The sequence below is a fragment of the Cordyceps javanica genome, chromosome 5, assembly GCF_051103115.1.
Source record: "Cordyceps javanica chromosome 5, complete sequence".
Lineage (NCBI taxonomy): Eukaryota > Fungi > Ascomycota > Sordariomycetes > Hypocreales > Cordycipitaceae > Cordyceps > Cordyceps javanica.
The window spans coordinates 1,020,070-1,043,655 of NC_139299.1; the positions used below are offsets into that span (position 1 = coordinate 1,020,070).

A 23,586-nucleotide genomic window follows, 5' to 3' on the forward strand; every position below is an offset into this window, starting at 1 on the left:
CACCATGTTTCCTGTCCGTTAGAGGGCAAAAGATTGCAGAGTGGCATGTCTCGCCCGCGCCCGCGCACACACACCTCGCGAGGGGGGGTGGGATGCCGTCTTGGGCTTGGTTGCGGAGGCGGGATCGCCGGGTCGAAAACACACACGCAGAGAGCGAGAGAGAGAGAGAGAACAAGGCGGCACTGCGTCCTGAGTTCTTTCTGCCTTTTCCTTTTGCATCATGGTTTTGCGACCATGGCCGGTAGACTTGGGAGGAGAAGAAAAGGAGAGTATTGCTTGGTGGCTGAGAGTTGCAAGCAGGACCTACTTATAGCCGGGGCGGAGGCGGCGGCGGTGACGGTGCTGTTCCGAGCTGTCTATACCCTCCGCACCGTCTGTCGTCAAGATCGACCAGGAAGTGTGCGTTTTGTCCGGTGGCGGTGCTGTTGGGATAGAGATGAATCGCCCAGAGCAAATGATGCACATTGATGCATTTCTTGTCCAATTTGCGTAAGACTGTGAGGCGCGAGACGTGCATCTATACTTGCGGCCGATACGAAAGACCAAAAGATGAGACTTTTGGGGGCATGATTGATTAAGTGTAACATGCCAGAGGAAATCGCTTCCTTTTTTTTTTCTTTTCCTTGAAAGAGGAAAAAGCAAGGAAAAGACGCGCCACTTCGCACGCTGCAAGGGCTTATGCAGGCAGCTTTGACTAGCGGAAATAGCTGTTCCATCAATACCAAAAAAAAAAGACGGAAGCAGAAGGAGAGATAAAAAGAAAAGAAAAGAAAAAAGACAAGAAAAAACAAAAGGCAAGACAGACAGAATGGCATCGGCGCCGTTTGTCCCCAGTCTGTCCGTCTACCCACAATAACAGCAACCGTTTGTTTGCGCGCCTCGTGCTCCTTGCTTCCTTCTCTTCCTTCTCACTTTCTTTCTTTCTTTCTTTCTTCTTCAATTTTTTTTCCCGATCCCGAATCGAATCTATGATGCTGCCATCATTCGGCTACCCACTATCCTCGGCTTTTCGCGCACGTGGTGGCTGGGATGATGTTTCTTTTCTTCTCAAAAAATGCAGGTGGCTGGGCGCGCGCGCGCAGGGGGAAATAGGTCCAAAACGCCGACGCCCATTTGAGTACGAGAGAGAGGAGGGGAGGGAGGGGGAGGGGCACAAGGATAAGTGTCAAATCTCCTGTCCAAGCAAAAACGGAAGAATGCCACTTGATAATTTAATAACTCAAAAATTCTCTCCCTCTGTCTCTCTCTTGCACACACACACACACCAAAAGACACGAGACGGCCAATGCGTATGCAGCCAATGCGTATGCAGCCTGGCTAATAAACTGGTTCCTGGTCTTGTCCCACATTGTTCCTGTTTGTCCTACTCGCATCTACTTACTCCATGAGAGAGCCACCTTGTCTTTCCGATTTTCTTTGACCGTCATTGCCTGCAACCTCCCGAACGACACGCGCGCGCTTGCGATTGCCCAACAGTTCGCACTTGGACTCGGTTCTTTCTTTTAGCTGTCGCCAAATCGTGGCATTGACGACAACAGACAACCAGCCAGCCAGCCAGCTTCTCCTCTCTCTCTCCTATACCCGCACGCGACGAAATCGCAAACGAGAAGAAGAGAGAACGGGAAAAAAAAAGAAGAGAAGAAAGAGAACCGCGTCATCAACAAAACTTGTTCGATTGATTGTGGGATTGTCTCGCGCCATTGGGCGTAGACGCAGCCTCGGACAGTTTGTGAGACCACGGCGCGGCGCGCGAGCGCAAACCGGACAGCAGCTGCGGCAACCTGCGATTCATACGAGTTTGGGTCTTGCCTTAATTCTTGATTTTTTTTTTCGGTCCAATTACTTTGACTATTCCGACCCCAATCCGTGCGCGACCTGGCTACGCCAAAGAGAACGGATTGAAAACATACGTAAAAAAAGTCGCATTCTTCCGTTTTGCTGAACAGGCGATTCGTTCGGCCTATATACCTTGCGAAGAGCAAACGAGATTCCGTCGCAGCCATGCCTGCGCTACCTCCACGAGCAGGAGGAGCGCCACCGCTGCCTTTTGCGACACCAACACAGCCATCGTCATCATCATCATCATCACCACCATCCTCGTCACTACCGCTCGAAATCGTCTCTAGCCTCGCACGCACCGTCGCCCTATCGCCACGCGCGCCGCAGCAGAGCAGCCCCGGCTTCCAGGCCATTCCCTCCACCTACCACGAGCAGGACTCGTCCCCCGACCCCGGCGTCGTCGCCGGCATCGTCCTCGGCTCCGTCGGCGGCTTCCTCCTGCTGCTGGCCCTTCTCTACTCGTGCACCGGCTGGACGCCCGTCTTCCTGCCGTGGTCGCCGCGTCGCCCCGCCGTCGTCGTCGAGGACAACCACCACCACCGTGATAACCACCACCACCACCACCGCAAGCGACACTCGCAGCGCCGCCGGCCCCCTCGCGGCAGCATCAGCCGCACCGAGACGGAAATGTTCGAGGTTCGTCGCACCGGCTCCCGTCGCGCCGCCGCCGCCGCGCCGCGCCCAAGCAGTCATGGCGGCGGCGGCGGCGGCGGTAGTAGGCCGGTGGCCGTGCCCATGCCGCCGCCAAACATGATGCCGGCCGGCGTGCGCGTGTCGCAGTCGACGAGCCGTCGCGGTCGGGCCCCGCCCCCGCGCGTCATGCGCGACGACTTGACCGAGTCCACCGAGACGGACGTGACCGAGGACGAGGTGGTCGTCATCGAGGAGCACTCCCCGCCTAGGCATAAGTCGTCGCGCAGGAGCTCGCGGCCCCGAAGCTACGACTCGCGGCGCGACAGCAGGCGGTACTAGTCGCCGTTGGTAGCTTCTCAGCCTGTTTTGCACACCACCGGGCTCCCTTTCTTCTTTGTTTCTGCAAAGGCCCGATTGTATTGTTCTTTTCCCGTTTCAACTCTGTATCTCTTCCTCGAGCCTCTTGACTGGTAGTTGTTTCCCCCACCTTCCTCCTTCTTTCCTCCCCTCCCCCCCCCCCCCCTTGTCGTTTCTTACAAGCTTACCTGGTGCAACTTTTTCACGATTCGTCTGGTACGATTGATGAGGGAAGTATTTAGTATTTAGTATTTAGGCTTCTGTTGGCCTTGTACATGCACAGATTGGTGGTCCGTTAGAGTGTCCTTGTCATCTTCTTTTAGCGTCTCTATATATAATGTCAAGAAACATTATCTTTCGTTCGCGCGTGGAGCTACGCAGAAAAAGTAAACATTGCCCTTTTCATCACAAATACATGTCTGATATTCTGTCTGATATTCATTGCCATCTTGACAAAGTCACGACAGCTGTCAGTCTTGCCGTCAAGCAGTTCCTCCTTTCTTTCTCTTTTCTAAATCGCTGCGCTATTTACATCGACATACCCCCTCTAGAGTCGTTGCCGTTGTTGCTATTACTGTTGTTCCCCGAATTCGGCTGCCCGCCAAAGAAGAACGTGTCAAAAGGGTTGATATGCCCGCCGTCGTTGAAATCATTATGCACGCCCTCCCAGTTGATCCCGAACCCAAGATCGAGCTGTGCCTGGTCTACAGCGGAAAAGTCCCCGTTTGGTGTGGCCCCCAGTGTCTGCAGAAACTCCATCGCCTGGCTGTCCGGGTAATCCATGGACCCTTGCATGCCAAATTGCTGGCCCATAAACGTGTTGTTGCCACCGAGTGTTGTCGTCCGCCGAGGCATAGGGGGCGAGTGAACAAGCGCGTCAATGGAGCTGCCATCCTGGCTGAGTGAGCCGTCAGCAGGACTCGGCCCGCTGTGTCTCCTTGTGTCTGACATGAGAGTGTCACTGTCAAACGTCTTTGATTTCGTCAATGACGGCGTGTTCTGTGTCGAAATATCGCCGCCTGCGGATATTCCTGGAGACGATATGTTGTCTCCCATTGTCAGGTCAAACTGGTATCCCTGGCCGTCTAAAGTCTGAGACCGGTGGTGAGAGGCCGATTTCATGGATGCAATATCAGGTACGGGCGCTGTCACCCATGTTGTAGTCTCTCTGCGCTGTCGCTGTGGTCGGGCGGTCGTAGTGCCGAACCCGCCGTTTGAGCTTGCCATTTTGATTGTTGCCTTGGCTGTACGATCAAACGCATCCCTACACGTCTCCGCCGGTGGGCACTTGTCAATCATGTCGGTAAAAACAGACTTGGCCGCCAGAACGGTGAAATCAACCTCATCCATAGACAGGCGACTTCGTACCACCGGTGAATGCCAAATAGCGTACAAGTACGAAATACCAGCCATGAATAGATGATGCGTCGACAAGTAAGTGTAGCTAACGAGACCGTTGAGATGGAGCTGTCTGTATATTCGCAGAATCCTTTGTCCGGCTTCTGCCACCTTCAAGTAAATGCGGTCCTCGTCTTCCCGAAGCTCCGCGGTAAAGGCTGTTGGGCTATTGACCTCATTCGAGGTGTTGTACTCGCCCTCGAACATTGCGGGGACGCTTAAGCTCTGCCTGTATAGCATAATGATGGCTTGCCAATAGTTGAGCTCGAGAAATTCCGTAGAAAAGGCAACGCCGGTTTCTTGTCTCGTTGGTGCTGATGATTTCCAGTGGTACAAGCGCTTGTCAATATCGCTTCTCCAAGAACGGAAGGAGTCGAACTTGACGAGAAACGGCGAGGGAGTGTGATTGCGCATCTCTGGATAACAGGGTACCTGGTTGCCCTGGCGTGCCAGCTGGGCTTGGTTGTATTGGAGAACTTGTAGAATTTCCGACTGTAGCATGCGGAGGCGAAAGTAGTGATGGGCAACCTGTTTGTAGCTCGGCCGCTCGTCGTCTACCGGGGGGTCGATGAAGCCCGTTGGGGTGATATATTCGTCATCCAACACAGTTGGAAGCTCCGTAGTGATGACTTGATCGCTTACACCAAATGGTCGCCCGACACACGTGCTCACCAGTCGATCGAACGAATAAGTGCACCACCATAAACGCCGCTTCATGTCTCGCACATATTGTCGCCGTACTCGCTCTTTCGTGCTTGAGTCTTGCTCGTTTTCCAGGTTGTCTGGTCCTGAATTCTCCGCCTCGCCGCCCTCTTCGTGATGCAAGCCCAGATCAACGGCAAGGCGAACGGCTACACCAGTGATGTACCTATGTTTCGTCAGCAACAGTCCATATACAGATCCGAAAAGACTTACCAAAGGCCGGGAGGAACTGGGCGAAGTAGTGCGAAATTCGCAAGTAGGAGCACGGCCTGTAAAACTTCCAAACCCCCTCCGCTAAAACTTAGGCATGATTCTAAATGGACAATAGCGCTTGCATGGTACTCTTCAGGCTCGCACTGACGTTTTCCTGGTTGAGAGTCCATCTTGGCTGTGCCGGGTGTTTCTGTTTTGACGGGTTCCCCAACAATGACACCGCAGCCAATCGCAAATACCATATTTAGCATATAGAGCTCCTTGGAGGCAAGCGATTGGGGCGAGTTGGCATAGGCCTGCTCAAACATTTGCATAAACTCGCCTCTGTGCAGGATCGGAATCTGCGGGTTGGCATGCTCAAAGTAGAGGGTCACGAGGCGCATTCCAACCTCGCGATCGGGAAACGGAGCGGGCTGGATGGTTGGTCTTGTATGCAGGCCAAAGAAGGAATCGCGCATCGAGGTACCCGTGGTTCCGCCTGATCGCTCGGTCGGGCCATGTTGATCAGATACGGAATACTGGACAGCAGCGAAAACGACTCTGGCGAATGAGACGCCGGACGCTGAAGCAAGAGATTTTGGCTTTGAGGTGCCGACCAAGTTCATCATAGCCGGGCTCTGGCCTTCCTTTTTCGCCGCCATAGACTGGTCTCTCGCGCTATTTAGAGCCTGGTCTGAAGCGGCTCCATTGGCGGAGCCCGAATCTCGCGGGACAGGGTCGGCGCTCGGACGAGAGCAGAGTTCCAGGTTCTCGGCGGGTGGGTATGGAATATTATTGGAAGAAAGCAGTTTTTCGAGCTGTTCCACTCGAGTCTCTAGATAAAATACGTAGCTAAAAAATGATTAGTCGCGAAAATGAGATCAGAGCGCAACTACTTACCTGCGAGGGATCTCTTTTTTGGTAATGGGGTCATAGCCAACGCATGCTACACTAGCTTTCGCGCAGCTCGCGCAGCTAGGAAGTTTCTGGTCGCACCGATTCTTGCGCAGACGGCATCTGTTGCAGGCACTCACATTGCGAAAGTTGCTGCTTTGTGATGGCTTGCCGCCAGTCAATGGTCCATTCATCACAGCGTCCGGGATCGTTTCCGGGCTGATTCGATTTATCGGGGAGTCATTATCCGATGAAGTCTTCCGTTGACGTTTGCTGGTAGGCTGGGAGCTTGGAGAAGGCGCCACATGCGCGGGCATATTGGCGAAGCAACGAGTATCTCTCGTGAGCTGCAGGTAGGTTGGCAGTCTGTCGAGGATGATACCGGGACTAGCAATGTTAGAATCGCTGACTCTCCGAGGCCAACTGTCTGCGCCAACAGACGGAAGTGCGCAACACCGCTGGAGTTCAGCTGCGTACTGGTTTGTGATATGGCGTAATCTGGTAGGGAGAGCCGCAGCGCATTCTCCAATGCCGAGTGCGGGCCGTCGTCGGTTATCGTAGGGTAAAGCAGCGAAGGATTCAGACAGTGAGAGTCATGCGCGCCGGCAAAGAAGTTGCGCGAGTGCTGAGGACGTGGGCGCGCTGGAAAGCGCAACGACACCCAGATGCGGCGTGAGGTCTGGCGAAAGCTGGTCGGAGGGCCCGCGAAGAGTAAACTAGCTTGACTCGCTGCTGTGCACTGAAACAGTCATGCGCAGGGTATATGCCGAAACCCGTCGATGCCACGATGCGCGCTTGGGTGAAGCCGTAGGAGCAGCTGTCGAGCGAGGAGACGCGAAAGACGAGGAGCAACTCTGCGACGGATGAAGAGTGTGGAAAGGAAACCGGCTCACAGCTGCTTTTGGGAGAAACTCGGCAGCCGTGTGTGTGCTCATTGTGTCTGGCCGACAAGGATAGTGGAGATGTGCGTACGGATACATGGATCGAGCCAGCATGCTGATAGAAGAAGCGGAGCCGGACGAGAACGCCGTCTGGGACGCCCCCGCATCCAGGCCGTCGAGCGTTGGCGGAATAGTATCGGCAAGTGTCTCGTACTAGCATGCCGTGCCTGTACTCGGACCGGATCACGGATTCCGCTCATGACTCGCCACTTGGTTATCTGCCAGAGGTGGGCAAACTGGCTGATAGGTATGTGGCAGGTGCGTACCGTAGTAATGCACCCTCAACAGCCGCAGAAAGGCAAACAATGGCAGAAGTTGGCCAACTTGGTCAACGACCGTCGCAAGCCCACTGAAGCTGAGGCCATGATTGCCCCGAATTTCCCCCCCAAGGGCCCCGAATGCGCCCCAAATGCGCCCCAGAATGCCCCAGAATGCAACCAGCCTGCAGCAAGCCAATGCAACAACTTAGCGCTCCCAGCCCACCAATCCCTAGTGGCCCAATTGAGTTCTTGTCCAGCATTTTTGGCAGGCTAGGCTGTCTAGCGCAGCCACGTTCCTGTCGTTGGAAAGCAGGGTCCGCGGAAGACGGCCACCGGCTGTTTGACCAAGTCAATTGTGCGCAGTGAGCGAGGCCAATGGTTGGTCGCTGATGGTTGGTGATGATGTTGGCGGGAGGGTACAATACAGCAAACGGGAACCATTTTCAAACGGGGTATTACATAATGCCTACTCAGTACGGAGTAGAATCTAGGTTTTTGAGCCCACTAGCGATGCACTTTATTCAATGTATGAATAGTAGCCTTTATTATAGGCTTAATTGGTTGGTAGGTATCCGTACTAGCTAGAGCTGGGAGTTATTTACGTTTTTCCGCTTTATTTTCCAGGTCGAATTTCGATACAAACCAAATCATCTTTATCTTCTTGTAAATTAAGACTTACGGGTCACTACCAACCACCCTTGGATGAGCTCTGCCCTCGGGTAAAGTATTGAGTAGGTACCTCAGTAGGTACCTAGGTACTCGACCGTACCCGCCCAAGTACCTGACGTAGGTACTTAAGTATCGGTTTGGCATCATCTGTGCACGTCTTATTAAACCACCAACATCGCTGCATGGCTCTTGACAGCGTCCTCACGACGATCGCTTTTACAGCCCCCTTTCGTATCTTGCTGAAACCAATCATCTATTCTGTGCTGTCATAGTTTTCGAGTCAATTCTTCGACACTCCCGATTCTCTCCGTCATGATAGCGTGCTGTTGTCTGAATCGCCGGGCGCAGACAGGCTTGACTCGATCTGAATACGTAAACAATGTGTCGCCAGCCACCAGCTGACTATACTTTCGCCGCCCCCGCGATGGGAAATCGGCAATTCCAAGAGGCTGGCTTTGCGCTGAGGCAACCTATAACCATGGTTCTCCCGAAATGGCCAATTTACCATCCGTTTATCTAAACCGCCAACGTCGCTGATGATCATGGAGTCGTGGGTGACCAAAGCCATCATTTAACCGCGTCCATTCCTTGTCAATCGCGTTATGCTTGCGTTCGCCCACCAATATTTACTACTAATACAGTAGAAAGAAGAAAGGCCCCTCGTGCCGTTCCCCGCAATTCTACCTAGGCAGTCCCTGCAACTTGCTGCAGCCACAATTCTGAGTGCTGGCCTGTTGCCTGCTAGGCTGCTACGGAGTACAGGTGTGGGTGGGTGGCCATGATCAGCGGCCGCAGGGTTCGACGAGTTCGCCAAGTCACAGCTGGTTGTCAAAAAAGGACCAAGGTGACTTGCCCGCTCATCCGGCCAGACCCACGACATCGCGACAATATGTGATCATTGCCGCCTGATGTGGGGGAAAGGGGGGGCTTTCCAAGAGTGTGCCAACTTGCATTGCGTTGCTTTGCGGCTATGGATCTTTGTCGAGTTGGCCAACGCTCCTCCCCCGCAATCGATCTGTCTCAAAAAACCGACAGCGTGGGAGGCCGGTGTTTGGGCGCAGCACCGCATAGTGCGGGCCTGTATCAGACCTGACCTAAAACTTGCAATGCTTAAGCTCCTGCCTTGAACCTTGATGTGAAACAGTTCGATATTTCAATAGCGCCAGCATTTCTAGAACCAGCGAGTGCCGTTAATGGAGATCGTTTTATGTTATCTGGTGGCTAGATCTTTGAAGCTATCAGTAGCATTGGAAGGTTCTCTGAGGTTGCTAAGGCCTACTGGTCTGACAGTCACGAATCCTCATCACCTTTCACGGCCTGTCTCTGAGTGGGAGTCTCTATTGCATCTGATATGCTTTGTTTGGTAAATGTCCAATGCAGTGATAAATGTCAATCTATTTGTTCTGCAGCCACGCCTCCACACGAAAACCTCTCTGGGGCTGTTGCCAAAGTACTTGCCTGCTGAGCTGACTTTGCCTTATAGAATGGCAGGATTCATGTGGCTCTGACTCACATGAAGAACTTTGAAATGGGCCAGCTGGACATCCATTGTTTGACAACAATCTCCGGAAATGGGCAGTCGGCTGTCACGGGCAATGTTGAAGCACGTTAAGTAAGGGCTTAGCCACAAAGGCGTGTGAAAAGTACGTCATTGCCGAGGGGAATATCAGGGAATATCTAGAACATTGTATTCTCATACATACCAATCATGCTCCAGAAATCAAGGTGTCACCTTTCCCCCCGCAACTACAACTGGGTAGATTCCAGAGTGGCAATGTGTCCTACTGAGAACTGAGACAACCCAGCCAAACGACCGACCCGATCAGCATCTAAAAATGCTTTTCGCTTTTCAAAAAAAGAAGAAAAAGAGAACCCGTACACAGTTTTTTGCAATATCTGGATCATGTATTGCCTTCTGTTATACACACAAACCAATACACAGGGTGTCCACAGAACTTCACTTCAATAGGAAACACGGCAAACTTGTAGGCACACAAATATGCACAATGCAAGAAACACAACGACATAGATATAAACGCAAAAAACAAACGGAGCAATATGTACGGCACGATGGGCTGCTGTATGTTCAAGACGAATGACTCCGGTGAGCCTGTCTTGGACGCTGTCTCGTGCAGATGATTTCGGTTCCTCGTCCTGGCTGCCAGACTTATGGATTGACCTGTTTTGCATGTTAAAAAGCGGCTAATTGGAGATCAGAGGGGCTCAAAACTAGCTAATATGGAACGCTTCGTCTTCAATCTGCTTTGATAGCTCTTGCGAGGTCGCTGATGAGAAAGATCACGTCGAAGCAGACTTTGACCTGCGTGGGCTTGGCTTTATGAATTCCAATCCTAGAGTGGAAACAGTCAAAATCGAGCTCACAGGAGGCTATCCCGGTCTGGACAGGAGATAATAAAGACGTTTGATGAGGGCTCAGTCTATGCGGTCTTAGCTACCTGGACACACGCGGCTCGGATACATGCATACACGCGCGCACGCGCGCACGGAAACATACATGACGACTCACCTTCTGCGTGCTTCCGGTTCGGACAGAGCAGTGCAAAGCAGAGCCCGCGATACGTCAAAAGTACGGAGCAGGAATTCATGGAATATGCAAGAGCACGCAAGAGTGAGCCGGCGAAGCGAGAGACAAGGGTTTAATGTGTCTTTCAGATGTCTCACGACGGATTTCTCGTAGAAATCGCAACGTTCTCGTGGGCTTGCCGTCCCTATTAGGATGTATTCTTTCCCATCTCGGGCTTTTTCTGCGCGTCACAGACACGCTCCGACGTCGTGACGGACTCCAGTTCAAATCAATATTTTGAGTCGGATGCGGAACGTGCTTTCCCTTATCCACCGAGTCTCCTGTCTCGGGCTTCTTCTCTGTGTTGGTGCCCAGGCTTCTCTAATGTCTTTGATACTTCAAGCACCTAAGAGAAGACGATCGAGCCAACGAAACAACTGCCGATCCCCCCTTCCCCCAACACACGTTCCAATCTCTCTGCTTGCCTCCACGGCCCCCCCCTTCTCCCCGTTTCTCTCCGTGTTTGCTTATAGAGCAAGGCCTAGCAGCATCCGCCGCCGGCATCGCCGCCGCCGCCGTCCGGTGACTACTGCCAGGACCGGACATTCGAATAGCCAGATTCGGCTCCCGTATCACAGGGAAGAAACCTCCGACATCGGGTGCAGGTCCGCTGCCGGTCTCGTCGTCGGCGTAGCTGAAAGTGGGCTGAGAAAGCCCTCCCCTGCCCGGGGTCTCCGTACAACCCACCCATGGTGCTTGAAGCTGGACTTGCGCCGCGACGCATGATGCAGGAGGTGTATTTGTAAAAAATAATAATAATAAAAAATGAGGCGGATGGTCGCTGCGGGTTTTGGGGATTGCTAAGTATTGCCAACTGTGCTCCGTGAAAGATGTCTTCAGGTCCCATCTCATGAGCAGTCCTGCAAGGAGCGCCTGACAAGTCTACGTCTGTGGTGGTGCCACCAGCTTTGAAGGATGCAGCTTTCGCATCACTCTGCATGATAGAATTAAGAGTGCAGAAAAATAAATAAATTCATGACGTTGTGAAATCATTCAAGGCTTGGGCCCGCGATTGTATCCTTCTCATGCTATATATCCTGTATCCTGCTCTTAAACGACCAAACAATAGAAATGCCTTACACCTTTCGATCCGCGAAAGGTGTCCTCAGCCACAAAAGTCTATCAGAATTTGCCTCAATGCTCATCTTCACCCATTCCATGCTTGACCAGAATTTCCGTAAAACAAGGGGTAGAACAAGTTATATAACGCCATTTCCATCTCAACGGGGGGTATTTTGAGTCCAACGGGAATCGCAGCAGTAAATCCCAGCTAAAATAACATAACAGTGCACTATAAATAAAATGTAGAAAAAAAAAGGTTCGTTTGCTGGTCTGTCAAAGAACCAGAGAAGTGAAGTGATGGGATGCTTTCTGAACGAGGCTTCACACGCGTTGTTCCTCGTCGTATTCATCGACCATTGACTCGAGGAGTGGTTCCTCCTCTTCCTCAGCCGCCGCAGATTTGTAGCCACCCTCAGTGATTTGAGAGCTGAGGTAGGCGCCGACGAGGGTGGTGGCACCGCTAAACCACCAAGCGAGACCGGAGTAGCCGGTCTGGAGACCAAGGGCGTACAGGAACCCAGAGACCGTAGGGCCGAGTGCTCGACAGAGACTGGCGGTGGATGCGGCGATGCCGTTAATCGTGCCCAGGACCTCTTTGGAGGGTGCCGAGTTGGCGAGTAGAATTGCATTGCTGGGGTACGCCATGGTCGCAAAGGTGCATTTCCAAATAACGAGCAAGTAAATGGCCGGCATTCTCAAGCTGTCGGGAAGAAGTACGAGGTAGGGGGTCACCAGGTACAGCGAAAAATAGGAAAACGCAATCAGTCGGAAGAGGCGAAGAGAGCCCAGGCGGCGGGTAACGGGCGCGACGACCAGATAGTTGGAGAAGAGCGAGTAGAGGCCCTGGACGGACATGATGACGCCGATGGTTTTTGTATCGAGACCGAATCCATCCACGAATTTGAACGGAAGCTTCTGAACGGGATGTTCAGGTGGTGACGTGCTGAGGAACACCGGGAAGAGTTGGTCAAATGTCATGGTGTGGCTGCCATGGTTAGTCGCGGATCAAGAACCACGCAGCACAACTACTCACAATGCGAGAATGCCGTAAGACATGATGTTGATGATCACGGGTCGAGGAAAGACGTCCCTCTTCTGCTGCGGTGCAGCCTCAACCATTGTGACAACGGGCGAGTCAGGGGCGTTGCTTGGGCCTAGCTTTGGGGAGTTGTCTTGACTCTTGTAGCTTGGGAGGGGCTCATCGTCCTCAATAAGCAGAGACGGTGTACCGGACGCGATGGAACTGTATCCGGCGGGGGTAGAATCGCGAAGTAGACTCTTCTTTTCAGGGGCACGACCCTGGCAGCTGCCGCTCCGGCTGAAGAAGGCAGCAATCTTGTCTCCGACCTCGCGACAGCGGTCTCGCTGATGCTTCTTCTTGGCGTGCGTTTCATCGAGGAAGAGGAGCCCAATGATGACACCGAAGAGAACAGTAAAGGCACTAAAGAGGTTGGGCAGCAAGTAGGGGTAACGATCCCATATTGTGCCCCTTGCAAACAGTTGCGGGTAGCTGATGCAAGGTCGCGCAAGGGCACCCCCGATCATGGGCCCGACGATTGATCTGTCCGAGTTAGTCTGCATCGTTACCAGCGCCGGAAAATGTAACGTACCCGATGCACCAAACCATGGGCATGATTGTGTAAGCGCGAGCTACATTTTTCTGTTAATAAAGGTGTTTGTTTAGAGAGAGAGGGGAGAGGGAGAGGGAGAGGGAGAGGGGGTGGGGGAAGGTTGGCGGGCAAGATATGGAACTCACGTTGCTGCTCTTTGACGGTCACGAGCTCAGCGACTGTGGTCTGAAGTACACCAATATTGCTACGTAAAACGAGTTAGTTGCCATGACGCAGAATAGCTATTTGGGTATTTCGCTTACCCATTGAGGAGACCACCAAGAGCCCGAGCGAAGAGCGCAACTGGTAGATTGGGGGCAAACCCAAAGATGAGAACGCTGAGGGCAGTACCGGCAAGACCACTAAGAAGAACCGGTTTGCGGCCGATCCTATCACTCAGACGTCCCCAGAACACACCAGTCGTGAATTCGGCCAAGGTAAAGGCAGACGTGACCATGCCAGCGTAGACAGAGATTTTACTGGGGTCGTCGGTTATATGAAAGTCCTGAATCATGTAATAGATGTAGGGAAAAATGGACATGAAGGCGATTGGTTCGCATATTCTGCAGCAGGCTGGGCAGCAGGTCGCAGTGAGTCAGTACTGAGGAGCTCATGCAAGTGCTGGGACATGGACCGACAGGGGCCCACGACTTGGTCATTGGGAGCAAAGGGAGGCCTGGGCATACCTAAAACAAACATCTGCTGGGTCGGAAACGCTGGACGCTCTCTGCGCTTCACATCGGAGGAGCGGACGCGGCCAGAAGAGGCCCCGGGGGAAGAAGAGCGCATCGTGGCGGGTTGAGGAGGGAATCCTGGGCGTTGGTTTCCGTGTAAGCTGGTTGCAATGGATAAGAGAGCTTTCTTGCGGACAAAGGCGCGCACAGTCGGTGGCAGTGTTGAAGAACGCCCGAGTAAAGAGAAAGTGATAGAAGAGAGAAAGCTCCGAGCTCAGGAACGCATTAAGAAGAGTCTTTTCTATTCTTTTTCTTTCCCTCTTTTCTCTCAGTCTCTCTCTATATGCCGTAATAGGGTCACGACATGGAGCAGTTGTGCGACGTCGGGGTTGGAGGGGTGTAAGACGTGGTCGTGCAGGCGATGCGGCGACAGTGAGGCGGAGGGGCAGGACCGGAGGTTGGAAAGGAAGCTTGCTGTAAGAGAGATCGGGTATGCGTGTGGCAGAGCAAGTCCAATAAAGAGAAGCAAAAAGTATCTGAGAAGAGAATAGCAGGTGCAAACAATAGACAAGCAAAGGCAGTAAGTGGTGGTAGGTTGAGGACAAGGCAAGACGGACTCATAGAGGGGAGTGGATGCGGCAAGATATAAGAATCAACAGGGCTCTGGCCCAGCTCTCCGGTTTGCCCAAAAAGAAACAAGTAACAGGCTCGCGAGCCAAAAAAGGCAAATTACAGGAGAAGGCAAAAAAAAAAAAAAAAGAAGGTCCAAGGCCCAAGCAGAGAGCGCGGGACTAGAATGGGGGATCCGTCCGGGTGACAGGGGCCTAGTCTAGTTCGTTGGAGTATTTGGTGTCTACGACTACTTACGGCTCATAACCACGAGGAAGAGAAAAAAAACAACAACTAGCTACCACTAAACTACCAAGCTACGTAGTACCTACCTAGCTTTTAGCAGCCACCACTGCAATGGCAGAGGGTGTCATGGTAGAAGGGGGGGGGGGGGGGGTTGGAATGACTAGATGGGGACAGAGCGGTGACATGAGCCCAGGCAGTCGGGTACGACAAGACAGAAGAGATGGAGCTAAGGGGGGGAGAAAAATACTGAGTAGGGAAAAGAAATAAAATAAAATATATGGCCCGTGGTTCGATTTAGCCCCAGGAGAAGTAGCGCCGGGGAAGCTAGCCATTAGACTGAGTGAGGCGGCCAAGTAAAAAGAGGATCTAAAAAGGAAAAAAAAAAAAATGAAAATGAAAAAGAAAGAAAGAAAGGAAAAAAAAAGGAAAAGGGCGCCGTCTCCGGGGGACAAGGGGTGGGAGGGGGCCGCGAGCCGCGAATGGGATGCGCAACAGGGGGGAAGAAAGAGGGGGATGGAGGGGTGTAAGGTTAGCGTGTCGACTACTGGTAGTAAGAGAGGTGTGTAAGTTTGGTTTTGTTTCCTTTTTTTGCAGAACTCCTTTTCCTTGTGAGCTGTATGTTGTTGTTGTTGTTGTTATTATTATTGTAGCAGTAGTAGCAGTGGTGGTGGTGCTGGCGGTGGTGAAAGTGACTACAGGGAAGGATGATTCTGATGATGGTGATGCTGGATACATGCTAGAGTTGGATATACTTGGACTTTCTTTCTTATTTTTTTTTCACTTGCAATCTTGGTACAAATTCAAAGAGAAAAAAAAAAGCTTTTGCAATGCTGATCCTAGCAGGAACGGATGGGCCCAGGCTGAAATTAGCTCTCGGTATTTGCTGTTCTGAAAAATAATAAGGGCGAGGTAGCAACCGGCTGTTGAGTGATATGAGTGTAAATACAGGCTCTTTTTAATCTGCATCGAGCTGGGCTACGTATTGCCCATTTCAAGGTACAAAAAGGGGACAGAAGGCCGGGCCCCTTTCCCCTTATACTTTCGGTAAGTAGCACATGGTAATTTACAAAGAGCGAGGGACAGAAAGGGAGGGAGGAAAAGAGAGAGTCTGTGTGTCAGAGGGGAGGGGACAGAGACCAAGGCACAAGTGTAAGGCTCCCCCGCTGATGATAATAACCGGCAGGCCGGGGGTGTGATCCCGGGGGTCTTGCAACGGCCTTTCCGGACCAGTGAGGACCGGGTTCTGGCTTCCCGCCCAGGGAGCGGGGAAGGACCTTGCTGAACGGCCGGCTACTGATACTGAGGTACTAACAAAGAAGGAAAGGAAACTGAACCCAGTGGAAAGCCAAGTGGATTGGTGGGTGGCGGGTGGGTGGTCTATGGTGTACCAGTATGGATGGTGGGAGATGGAAGCCAGATGCCAGGCAGACGGGCGGGCGGTGACAGAGGCAAACTGGATCGTGGCCCGCAGTGAGATAGCGGTTGGTTACTATCAGTAGGTATTCGTATTTTTTTTCCCCTTGGTTCCTTTTTCCTTTCCTTTTTTTTTTGCTGCACGGATTATCATCATCATACGCAGTACTGACAATTCCTTTGTCTAGCTTCTCGACTTTCATTATCTCCATTCATTTGTTTTCTTTTCAGCAGAGTTGCCTGGCGGGCGCCTCTCTCTCTCCTGTGTCCTCCGCTCTCCTCTCCTCTCCTCTCCTCTCCTCCCCTCTGAGCCGCCTCGCCGCCTCGCCGCCGCCGCCGCCGCCGCCAGCTTTCCACTACCGGAAGGGCTTTGGAGCGGCCTACAGGGGAGCTTATAGGGAACTTACCCAGTATACTGGGTAGGGAGCTTACAGGGCCCCTCAAAACCCGATAGAGCAGCGACAGCAATTAGGCTACAGGGGTTGATGGCATCAGTGTCAGATTTGCCCTGCAGAAGGAAGGAAGAAGGAATTTTCAAGGTGAACTGAAAAAAAAAGAGGGTTGAAAAAAAAAAAAAAAAAAAACAAGAGTTTTATCCACCATGCCGACCCATCGGCTTGGGACTTGGGACGTTGCTCGGCCCCCCCCAACCGCCATCATCATCTCAAAACCAAGCCACAAAAAAAAGCAAAGAAAAAAAGGCAAAAAAGAAAAAAAAGAACATGGAGAGCGAGAGCAGCAATGGATTATTACTCAGTAAAAAATGGGATGACTTTGTCGCTTCCAAAAGTCTGAGACTCCATTTGCAGCAAAAAGAAAAAAAACAAAATCAAGCAACATACAGCATAAAGTTTCTTCACCCGCCCGCTCCTCTCGCCCGCAGCCGCTCCTGACCACGCGTCGACAGGGCTCAATGCAAAAAAAAAAAAAAAAGAACAGAATGCGCTCCCAACAAAGCGACTTCAGCATCTCCGTCTTGGTTGATAGGCTCCTTTCCTTCTATCCTCTCTCTTTTTTTTTGTGCCTTTTTTATCCCCCGTTGTAATCACGTTACGGATGACTCTCATATGACCCCTATATCATACTGCGCATTCAAACCCCTTTCCTTCTCACCCGTCCTTCCCCCCCAATGTCTTGTATCGTCGCGAGTCGCCATGCATCATCATCATCATCAACAACAACAATGGCGAGACACACCCCAGCTCTTCTACTGCCTCGTGTACGTGCCTGCCTGCAGAGTGGCACTCCTTGGCTGGCTCGGTAGCCTCGCATCCGGACTCCCGCCCATTCATTCTCCAATGCCTGGCTGGCTGGCTGCCTGACCAAGAAGAATGGCGAAACGAACGGTTCAGAATGCTACCGTACCACTCAGTGCCTATGTGCCTACTTACTTGCCTCTTTGCCTATTTTTTCAATCTCGAGATGAACCCGGGCACCAACCACCATCATGACACACACACACACAGACGCCCACCCAGTTCGGCCCAATCTCCCATGGTCGCAAAAACATGGGATTGTGTCATGCTTGCCATGTTGCCACGCCTAATGTGCCCCCGACGTGTACAACCATCCATCTTTCCATCTTCGCCCGTGTCCGGCCATCCAATCATCTAGCCATCCACCCAGTCACCCTCCCCAGCTCCTATGGACCGCCCGCCGCTGGCGTCCTGCACCATGACATAACCGCCCGCCGTCTTTGGTCCTTCCATCAGTCTTCTCTAAGAGTCCCTCAGCCTTGTGACGTAGCTTCCATGCATTCTAGCTGGCAGAGCAGCTCCGCCCCAGCAAGCCACTACGCCATGCATCCCGCTGGGCAGAGTGACCCTGGTTAGGGTGCCTTCTGCGCCCGATCATGCGGTGACCGTGGCCCAGCCAGCCAGCCAGCCAGCCAGTGACGGAGAATTGGGCGCGCGGGCAGAGCAAGGCATGCCGAACGAACAGATATGCATCCAGGAGAATGACCAAGAATAAAATAAAAATGATACCAACTCCCAAAACGGGATAAAAACCGCGCCCCCCTTCACCCCACGCCTCCCTCCCATGAACATTGGCTCGAACCTAGCGGTGAGGAATCGCCGCAGGAGCGCCGGATTTGACGAGAGTTGGCACTCCCATCATCGTTTTAGCGCGCCCATGACCGACGTGCAAGCCGGCCCAAGCCTGCGTGCGCTATCACCGTATCTAGGCAGACATGACATCTGTACCTACCCAAGTGCTGTTGCAGGCCATGGACCTAGACGGGATATCGGCGCGTTCTTCCACGGGCTGTGAGCTGGATAGGTCGACGACAGAAGCTCTTTTGCCGGCTGACATTGTCTCCTTCCCCCCTCCTTGTCGCCGTGACTTACACGACGCCTGTGGTCTCGGCCGACGCTCTCGTCGCGCCATCGAACCACAGCTGTAAATCAGCATCCCTGCCGTCCGGCGCAGAGACACGGAATGCTTGGTGACTGGGTATGGATGCTGCAAGCAAGCAAGCTCAGGGTTATATTAGGCGCAGGCGTCCTTGTACGACGCGGATGAGGTGATCCGTGGCTGCCGCCTGCACTGCACGCCCCCCGGGACCACCACCCAGACACATCGTCTCACCAGCCAGCCCTGCCTGCCTGCCTGCCTGCCTGCCTGCCTGCCTGCCTGCCTGCCACTGGTGACGAGCATGCTCTGGTCATTCCGTGCACCCGCCGCATGCGCACACAAACACTGATGGCTCTGGCAAGAAGAGTTGAGCCGAAAACCCCTCGGGGGTGAGAGGGGGGAGCTGCGACTTTGCCTTGTTGCCCGTCAAGAAAGTCGCAGCAAGCCATTCAACGATTTTATGGTACCGGTCTGTTCTGCTCTTCTATTACATGCATACACACACACACACACTCACTCACTCACTCACTCACATCACATACATACTCTCACCTTCTCACCTTCTCTCACTCACAAACATCAACACAACACCTGGCCGGCCGAGTTCTGACTACATCGCGTTCCCCTCCAACCGAGGAATAAGAGCAACTACCTGCTATCAACCCAGCCACACCATAAAATAGCCCGGATGACCTGCCACGAAGCCAAGGACAAGGGGTCGTGGTCCAAACAACCAGCCGCGTTGCTCTAGAAGAGGCAAACGCCACACTGCGTTGTCCAGTTCAGATCCACATTGGGATTCAACGCACGACAGCGGAAAAAAAAAAGCAACTCGCCGTCAAGCCGTGATCCCCAGTGCTATGCACTTGCTGTGACACTGAGACATTGAGACAAAACTGCGCAAGAAAAAAAAAGTCAGCGTCGCGTGATGGCACCGGTGACAGGGCTGGCCAGACCAGGCCAGCTCGGAGTACGGAGTAGTGAGCCACGATAGGGAGGGGTTGACAGCAGACGAGCGCGCGCCCGTCACTTATCATACTGCAAAACACCAGTCCAAGACACCAAAGAAAATAAGATGAAAACGGGCGAGGTCTTGGAAACCTTTACCGCTACGGATTAGAAAGGGGAGGACTACCCAGTAGCCACGAGCAGTTCCTCAGCTATCAATCCTCCATACTCCATGGCAATTCTTGACCAAACTGGGCACTGGCTTTGATTTGGTAATCCATTCCCTTCCTCCTCTCATAGAGCAGGGCGGCTTCAGTTGCCAGTCCCTCCACATTGTACACGGAAAACGAACCGACTCGACAGCAACAACCTCTCGTCTCAAATTGCGGGATCTCATATCACGTCACACATCTCTGTTCCTGGCAATGAGAACACAAGGACTTGGCTGATTTCCGTTTCTCATGTACACACGTCGATCCTCGAACGCTGCCCCCTACCCGCCCAGCTGGGATAGCGCGGCCCCGACGCCTGTCTCGATGAACCGCAGTTTCGGCTCTTGAACCTCTTCACGGCAATCTTCGCAACATCACCGGCTCAAGTTGACAAAGCTCTGGGCAACATGGACCGCTTTTCCTGTGGTGTCTCCCGAGATATATCAGTCAAATAGACCAGCCCCGACCGTCGCCCGGCATGCGGCAACTTGGCAAGTTGGCATGTTGTGGTGGGCTTGGGCGCAGCCGCCATCGAAAGGGGGCCCAATCCCTGCAACGTGATACAAAGATGGGAAACCGCAAGGCGTTAATGCAGCGCCGATACTGCTGCTCTCATAGCCCCCAAACTGCTTGGGCTTGGTGGTAGTGGCGGTGGTGGGTGCTCCCGGCGCTGCTCATGCTGCTGTCGCCGCCCCTACTACGGAGTGCTGATGCGTAATATAACAATTACAAGCACTACTGATACGACCTCATGTATTTGTGGCTTGACGGCAAACCAGGGTCACAGATCTTTCTTACTGACCGCAACTGTCTAGGGCTCCGCCTGTTTTTGGCCCTCGCATGGCGGGGACGAGACGAAATCTCCCTACCACTAGCATCCATCAGAGAATGCTCCTTGTGGAAACGGTTGCCTTGCTGCAAGTCATGCAGCAGGCATGCGTAATGCATGCGATGCTTCTGCAGATAGCGCCGTTACGGCGGCCCACGAACAGACCATGACTCCCATCAGAGTTGTGACTGGTGAGCCAGTGGCCTACCTGTCCCAACCCGATAGAGTGGTCGCAGCTAGCCTCCCCAAGTTGCATTGGCGGCGGCGACCGATCCGATCTTTTTCTCATCCTGTCCCGTGCTCCTGGATCCCAACGTTTTGCCTTTGCTTGAATCAAATAAAGGGGGCGCCACTCGGGTCATTAATTTGCTGCCTCTCCCCACTGCCATGCCAGAGACGGTGGCCCGGGGGCTTGCTCTCCTCTCTCCGAATGCGTCTCCCCGTCTCCAGCAAATGCCGTCTGCCTGTATTGCTCACATATCCTCGCCTTGACCGCAAGGTCCAATGGCTGCAGCTCGCCTGATATCGCTGATGAGCATGTCCAACCCGCCCAATCCTCTTCACCGCCATGTCTCCTCGTGATCATGCTGGCACCCCTGGAAATAACGGGCAGGGGACCAGACGAGCCAATGATTGCGTCAACCACTGCCACCGTACATGGCCGGTCCAAAGGCGGTCATTGTTTTTTTTTCGGCACCCACTCGCATTAAAGAAATCACACGAACGGACTTCTGGAGAGCAGTACTTACATCTCCCCACTCCCCAAGCAAGGGGGCGCCCATTCGGAAGAGCCCAAAGAGCCCAACGGCCAAGGACTATGGAGTGCCATCCACGCCTAACTCCAGAGTGACTATCCAATCCCTTGCCAGAAGCTTGCCTTGGAGCGAAAGCCTAGTTACCAGTTAGCGTACCAAGAAGAGGGGACGCTACACATTGTTCACCGGAATTCCGGTTCGCCTTCCGGAGCCGTAATCATGGGCCACTCCAGAAAAATCATACGCCATGTGGGCGGTGGTCCGTGGCACTCGCACAAAATTATAATTATGCCCAGACTAATCTTTAGAATTGTTCTAATCGCAATCGTCACGGCTATTGGTAACAGAGCATAACACCGCCTTCGTTGCGAGAAATGGCTACCTCGAAAGGCGAAGCGCGCTGCCTAGACATCTTGGAGCACGTTCGACTCAAGCGACCAAGAGAAGTACGATGCAACCGAAGACAACATGGACCTTGCTGCTTGGCTTCTCGACTCACCTTGCTAGCCATGCTAGATGCGCTTACCCGCTTTTGTTTCAAAGAGCGACACGCACACAATACATTCATTTGCCACCGACAGAATGAGTGTATTAGTGAGTAATAGAGAGAATGCCCCAGCATGGCTACGGCCCTCTACCCACTTCACACATTAGGGGAGATGCCCCGAGTCCCAGAATAGCCATGTACCCTGTTCGTTTGCTCATATTATCTCTCAAATATGAAATTGACGACCCTGGCGATTCGCAATCACCTGACGGCGAAACTATGCGGACAACAAGATAGCCTTCTGTAAGTCGGCCCTGGGTGATCCCTGTAGCTACCAAAAAAGAAAAATTACTCGGCAACCTTGGTGATGCTTGGATGTCATGGACGGAACTTGCATGCACCCGGAAACCAAGTGCGTTGCCAGCGGGTGGTAGCAACGCGAAACCCATGACCATGCACATCGCCGCCATGAGCGACATTGAGAGCGTTCGGCCAAGAGGGAGCCTGAACCTTGAAGGGGGCCGCCGGCGGAGAATGTGCCAGCACAGTTGCACCAAACGGAAACGGTTCCTCGCTTCCAAGCGTGTGTAATCTCACCGGCTCGTGGCGACCAATGCAACTACTCAACTGTGAAAGGATGCCACCCCCCTCCGGAGCAATGAGCCTGAAGCCCCGAGCGAATAACAGCAGCCCGTCCAACGAAGCTAAAGAACCTTTGTGTCATCCCCTGCGCACGCATCAGCCCACTGCTCCTGGTCCCTCGTGGCACTAATAACTCCAAAAACGTACCAGCCGGCCTTTACGTCAACACGGGCCACACAGGCAGCATTTGAAACCGCGACACGACGATTTTGCTTTTTTGCTGGTCGACTGCCACTGTAAATGACCAATCAGCGCCACCACGGGAGAGAAATTGTCTAGTATTTGTAGATCATGCCGTTATCAGAAACGGCGTCCATTTTGAGAAGGTGGCGGGCAAATTTATTCGAAATTGGGCTGGCACCTTCGGACGATGGATGAGCTGCTCGGCGGGGACCCTCTTGACGCATTTGGCAGTGTACGAGCTCTTTGTCCTACCTCGTCATCATCGGCAAACTGCTGCCGGCCAAGCCCGGACTGCCCTGGATTGAATCGTTGCTGAGAGAGGCCGTGGCTTGTGGGCAGTGGCATGCCAGCTCCTCCGATGTCCCAGCTCCTTTACGCACGCACCCAACTCGCGCGGCACATTCAAGTCTTCATTGGTGCGCATACTCAATATCAGAGTGCCCTCATGTCTCAGAGGCATAATTTTGAAGCTTGGCAAGGGTCATGTTGGAAAGCTGTTCCAGCTGCTCGAAAGGAAGGCAGGAAGGCTAGGTCGTGATGTATCACATTTTCTGCTGGATACAGCCAAAAGGCTGGCCGACATGATGGTGGCAAAAGCTCGGCACGATTCGTTACTAAGCTGGACTAATTGCGAGGCCGTTCCGAGACTGACTGATGAGCATCGATGCCAAATCTCATGTCATGCCAAGATAGAATGTGACTCTTAGAGACAGCCTACTGGAACCACGCATCAATGTGTTTCGGGCGCATTCGGACACGTACATCTTCAGCCCACGTCCGAGGGAGGCGCGACACTATCCCGGTCGTCTCGGTTTTCTCAAGAATATGATGTGCGAATAAGGTCAATCGGTTCTTTGCTCGCCTACCAGAAAACGACAACATGTCATACACAACCATCGTACACCACATCATCCTATGCCAACCACGCGACCAGCAGCAGACAAAGGTCGACACTGTGTGCAGAGGGTAGACCTCTCTTCCCATGACAAACCAGAGAAACGAAGAAAAAAAAAGGAAGCTGGCTGAGTCAATAGCAAGAGAAAAGCAATTTTCATCTGTTGCAGAAGGAAACACTCCCAATACCATGGCGTC

General features: G+C 52.9%; 3 protein-coding genes across 3 annotated transcripts; 1 reads left to right on the plus strand and 2 right to left on the minus strand.

Annotated features, from left to right (window-relative positions):
- Positions 1-2,001: 2,001 nt before the first annotated feature.
- V2A60_007547 (uncharacterized protein) lies at positions 2,002-2,811 on the plus strand (the record flags this gene model as incomplete). Its single annotated transcript, XM_083258831.1, has 1 exon — positions 2,002-2,811. One exon carries the CDS (start codon positions 2,002-2,004, stop codon positions 2,809-2,811), a length of 810 nt encoding a protein of 269 aa, XP_083114957.1.
- Positions 2,812-3,357: 546 nt separating this feature from the next.
- V2A60_007548 (transcription factor domain-containing protein) lies at positions 3,358-6,950 on the minus strand (the record flags this gene model as incomplete). The annotated part of the gene is made up of 5 exons (XM_083258832.1): positions 3,358-5,095; positions 5,143-5,973; positions 6,022-6,402; positions 6,453-6,754; positions 6,909-6,950. The coding sequence occupies 5 exons, from the start codon at positions 6,948-6,950 to the stop codon at positions 3,358-3,360; spliced, it is 3,294 nt and encodes a 1,097-aa protein (XP_083114958.1).
- Positions 6,951-11,852: 4,902 nt separating this feature from the next.
- Positions 11,853-13,682, minus strand: V2A60_007549 (major facilitator superfamily domain-containing protein; the record flags this gene model as incomplete). The annotated part of the gene is made up of 5 exons (XM_083258833.1): positions 11,853-12,516; positions 12,565-13,092; positions 13,142-13,181; positions 13,288-13,346; positions 13,405-13,682. The coding sequence occupies 5 exons, from the start codon at positions 13,680-13,682 to the stop codon at positions 11,853-11,855; spliced, it is 1,569 nt and encodes a 522-aa protein (XP_083114959.1).
- Between the last annotated feature and the right edge of the window lie 9,904 nt (positions 13,683-23,586).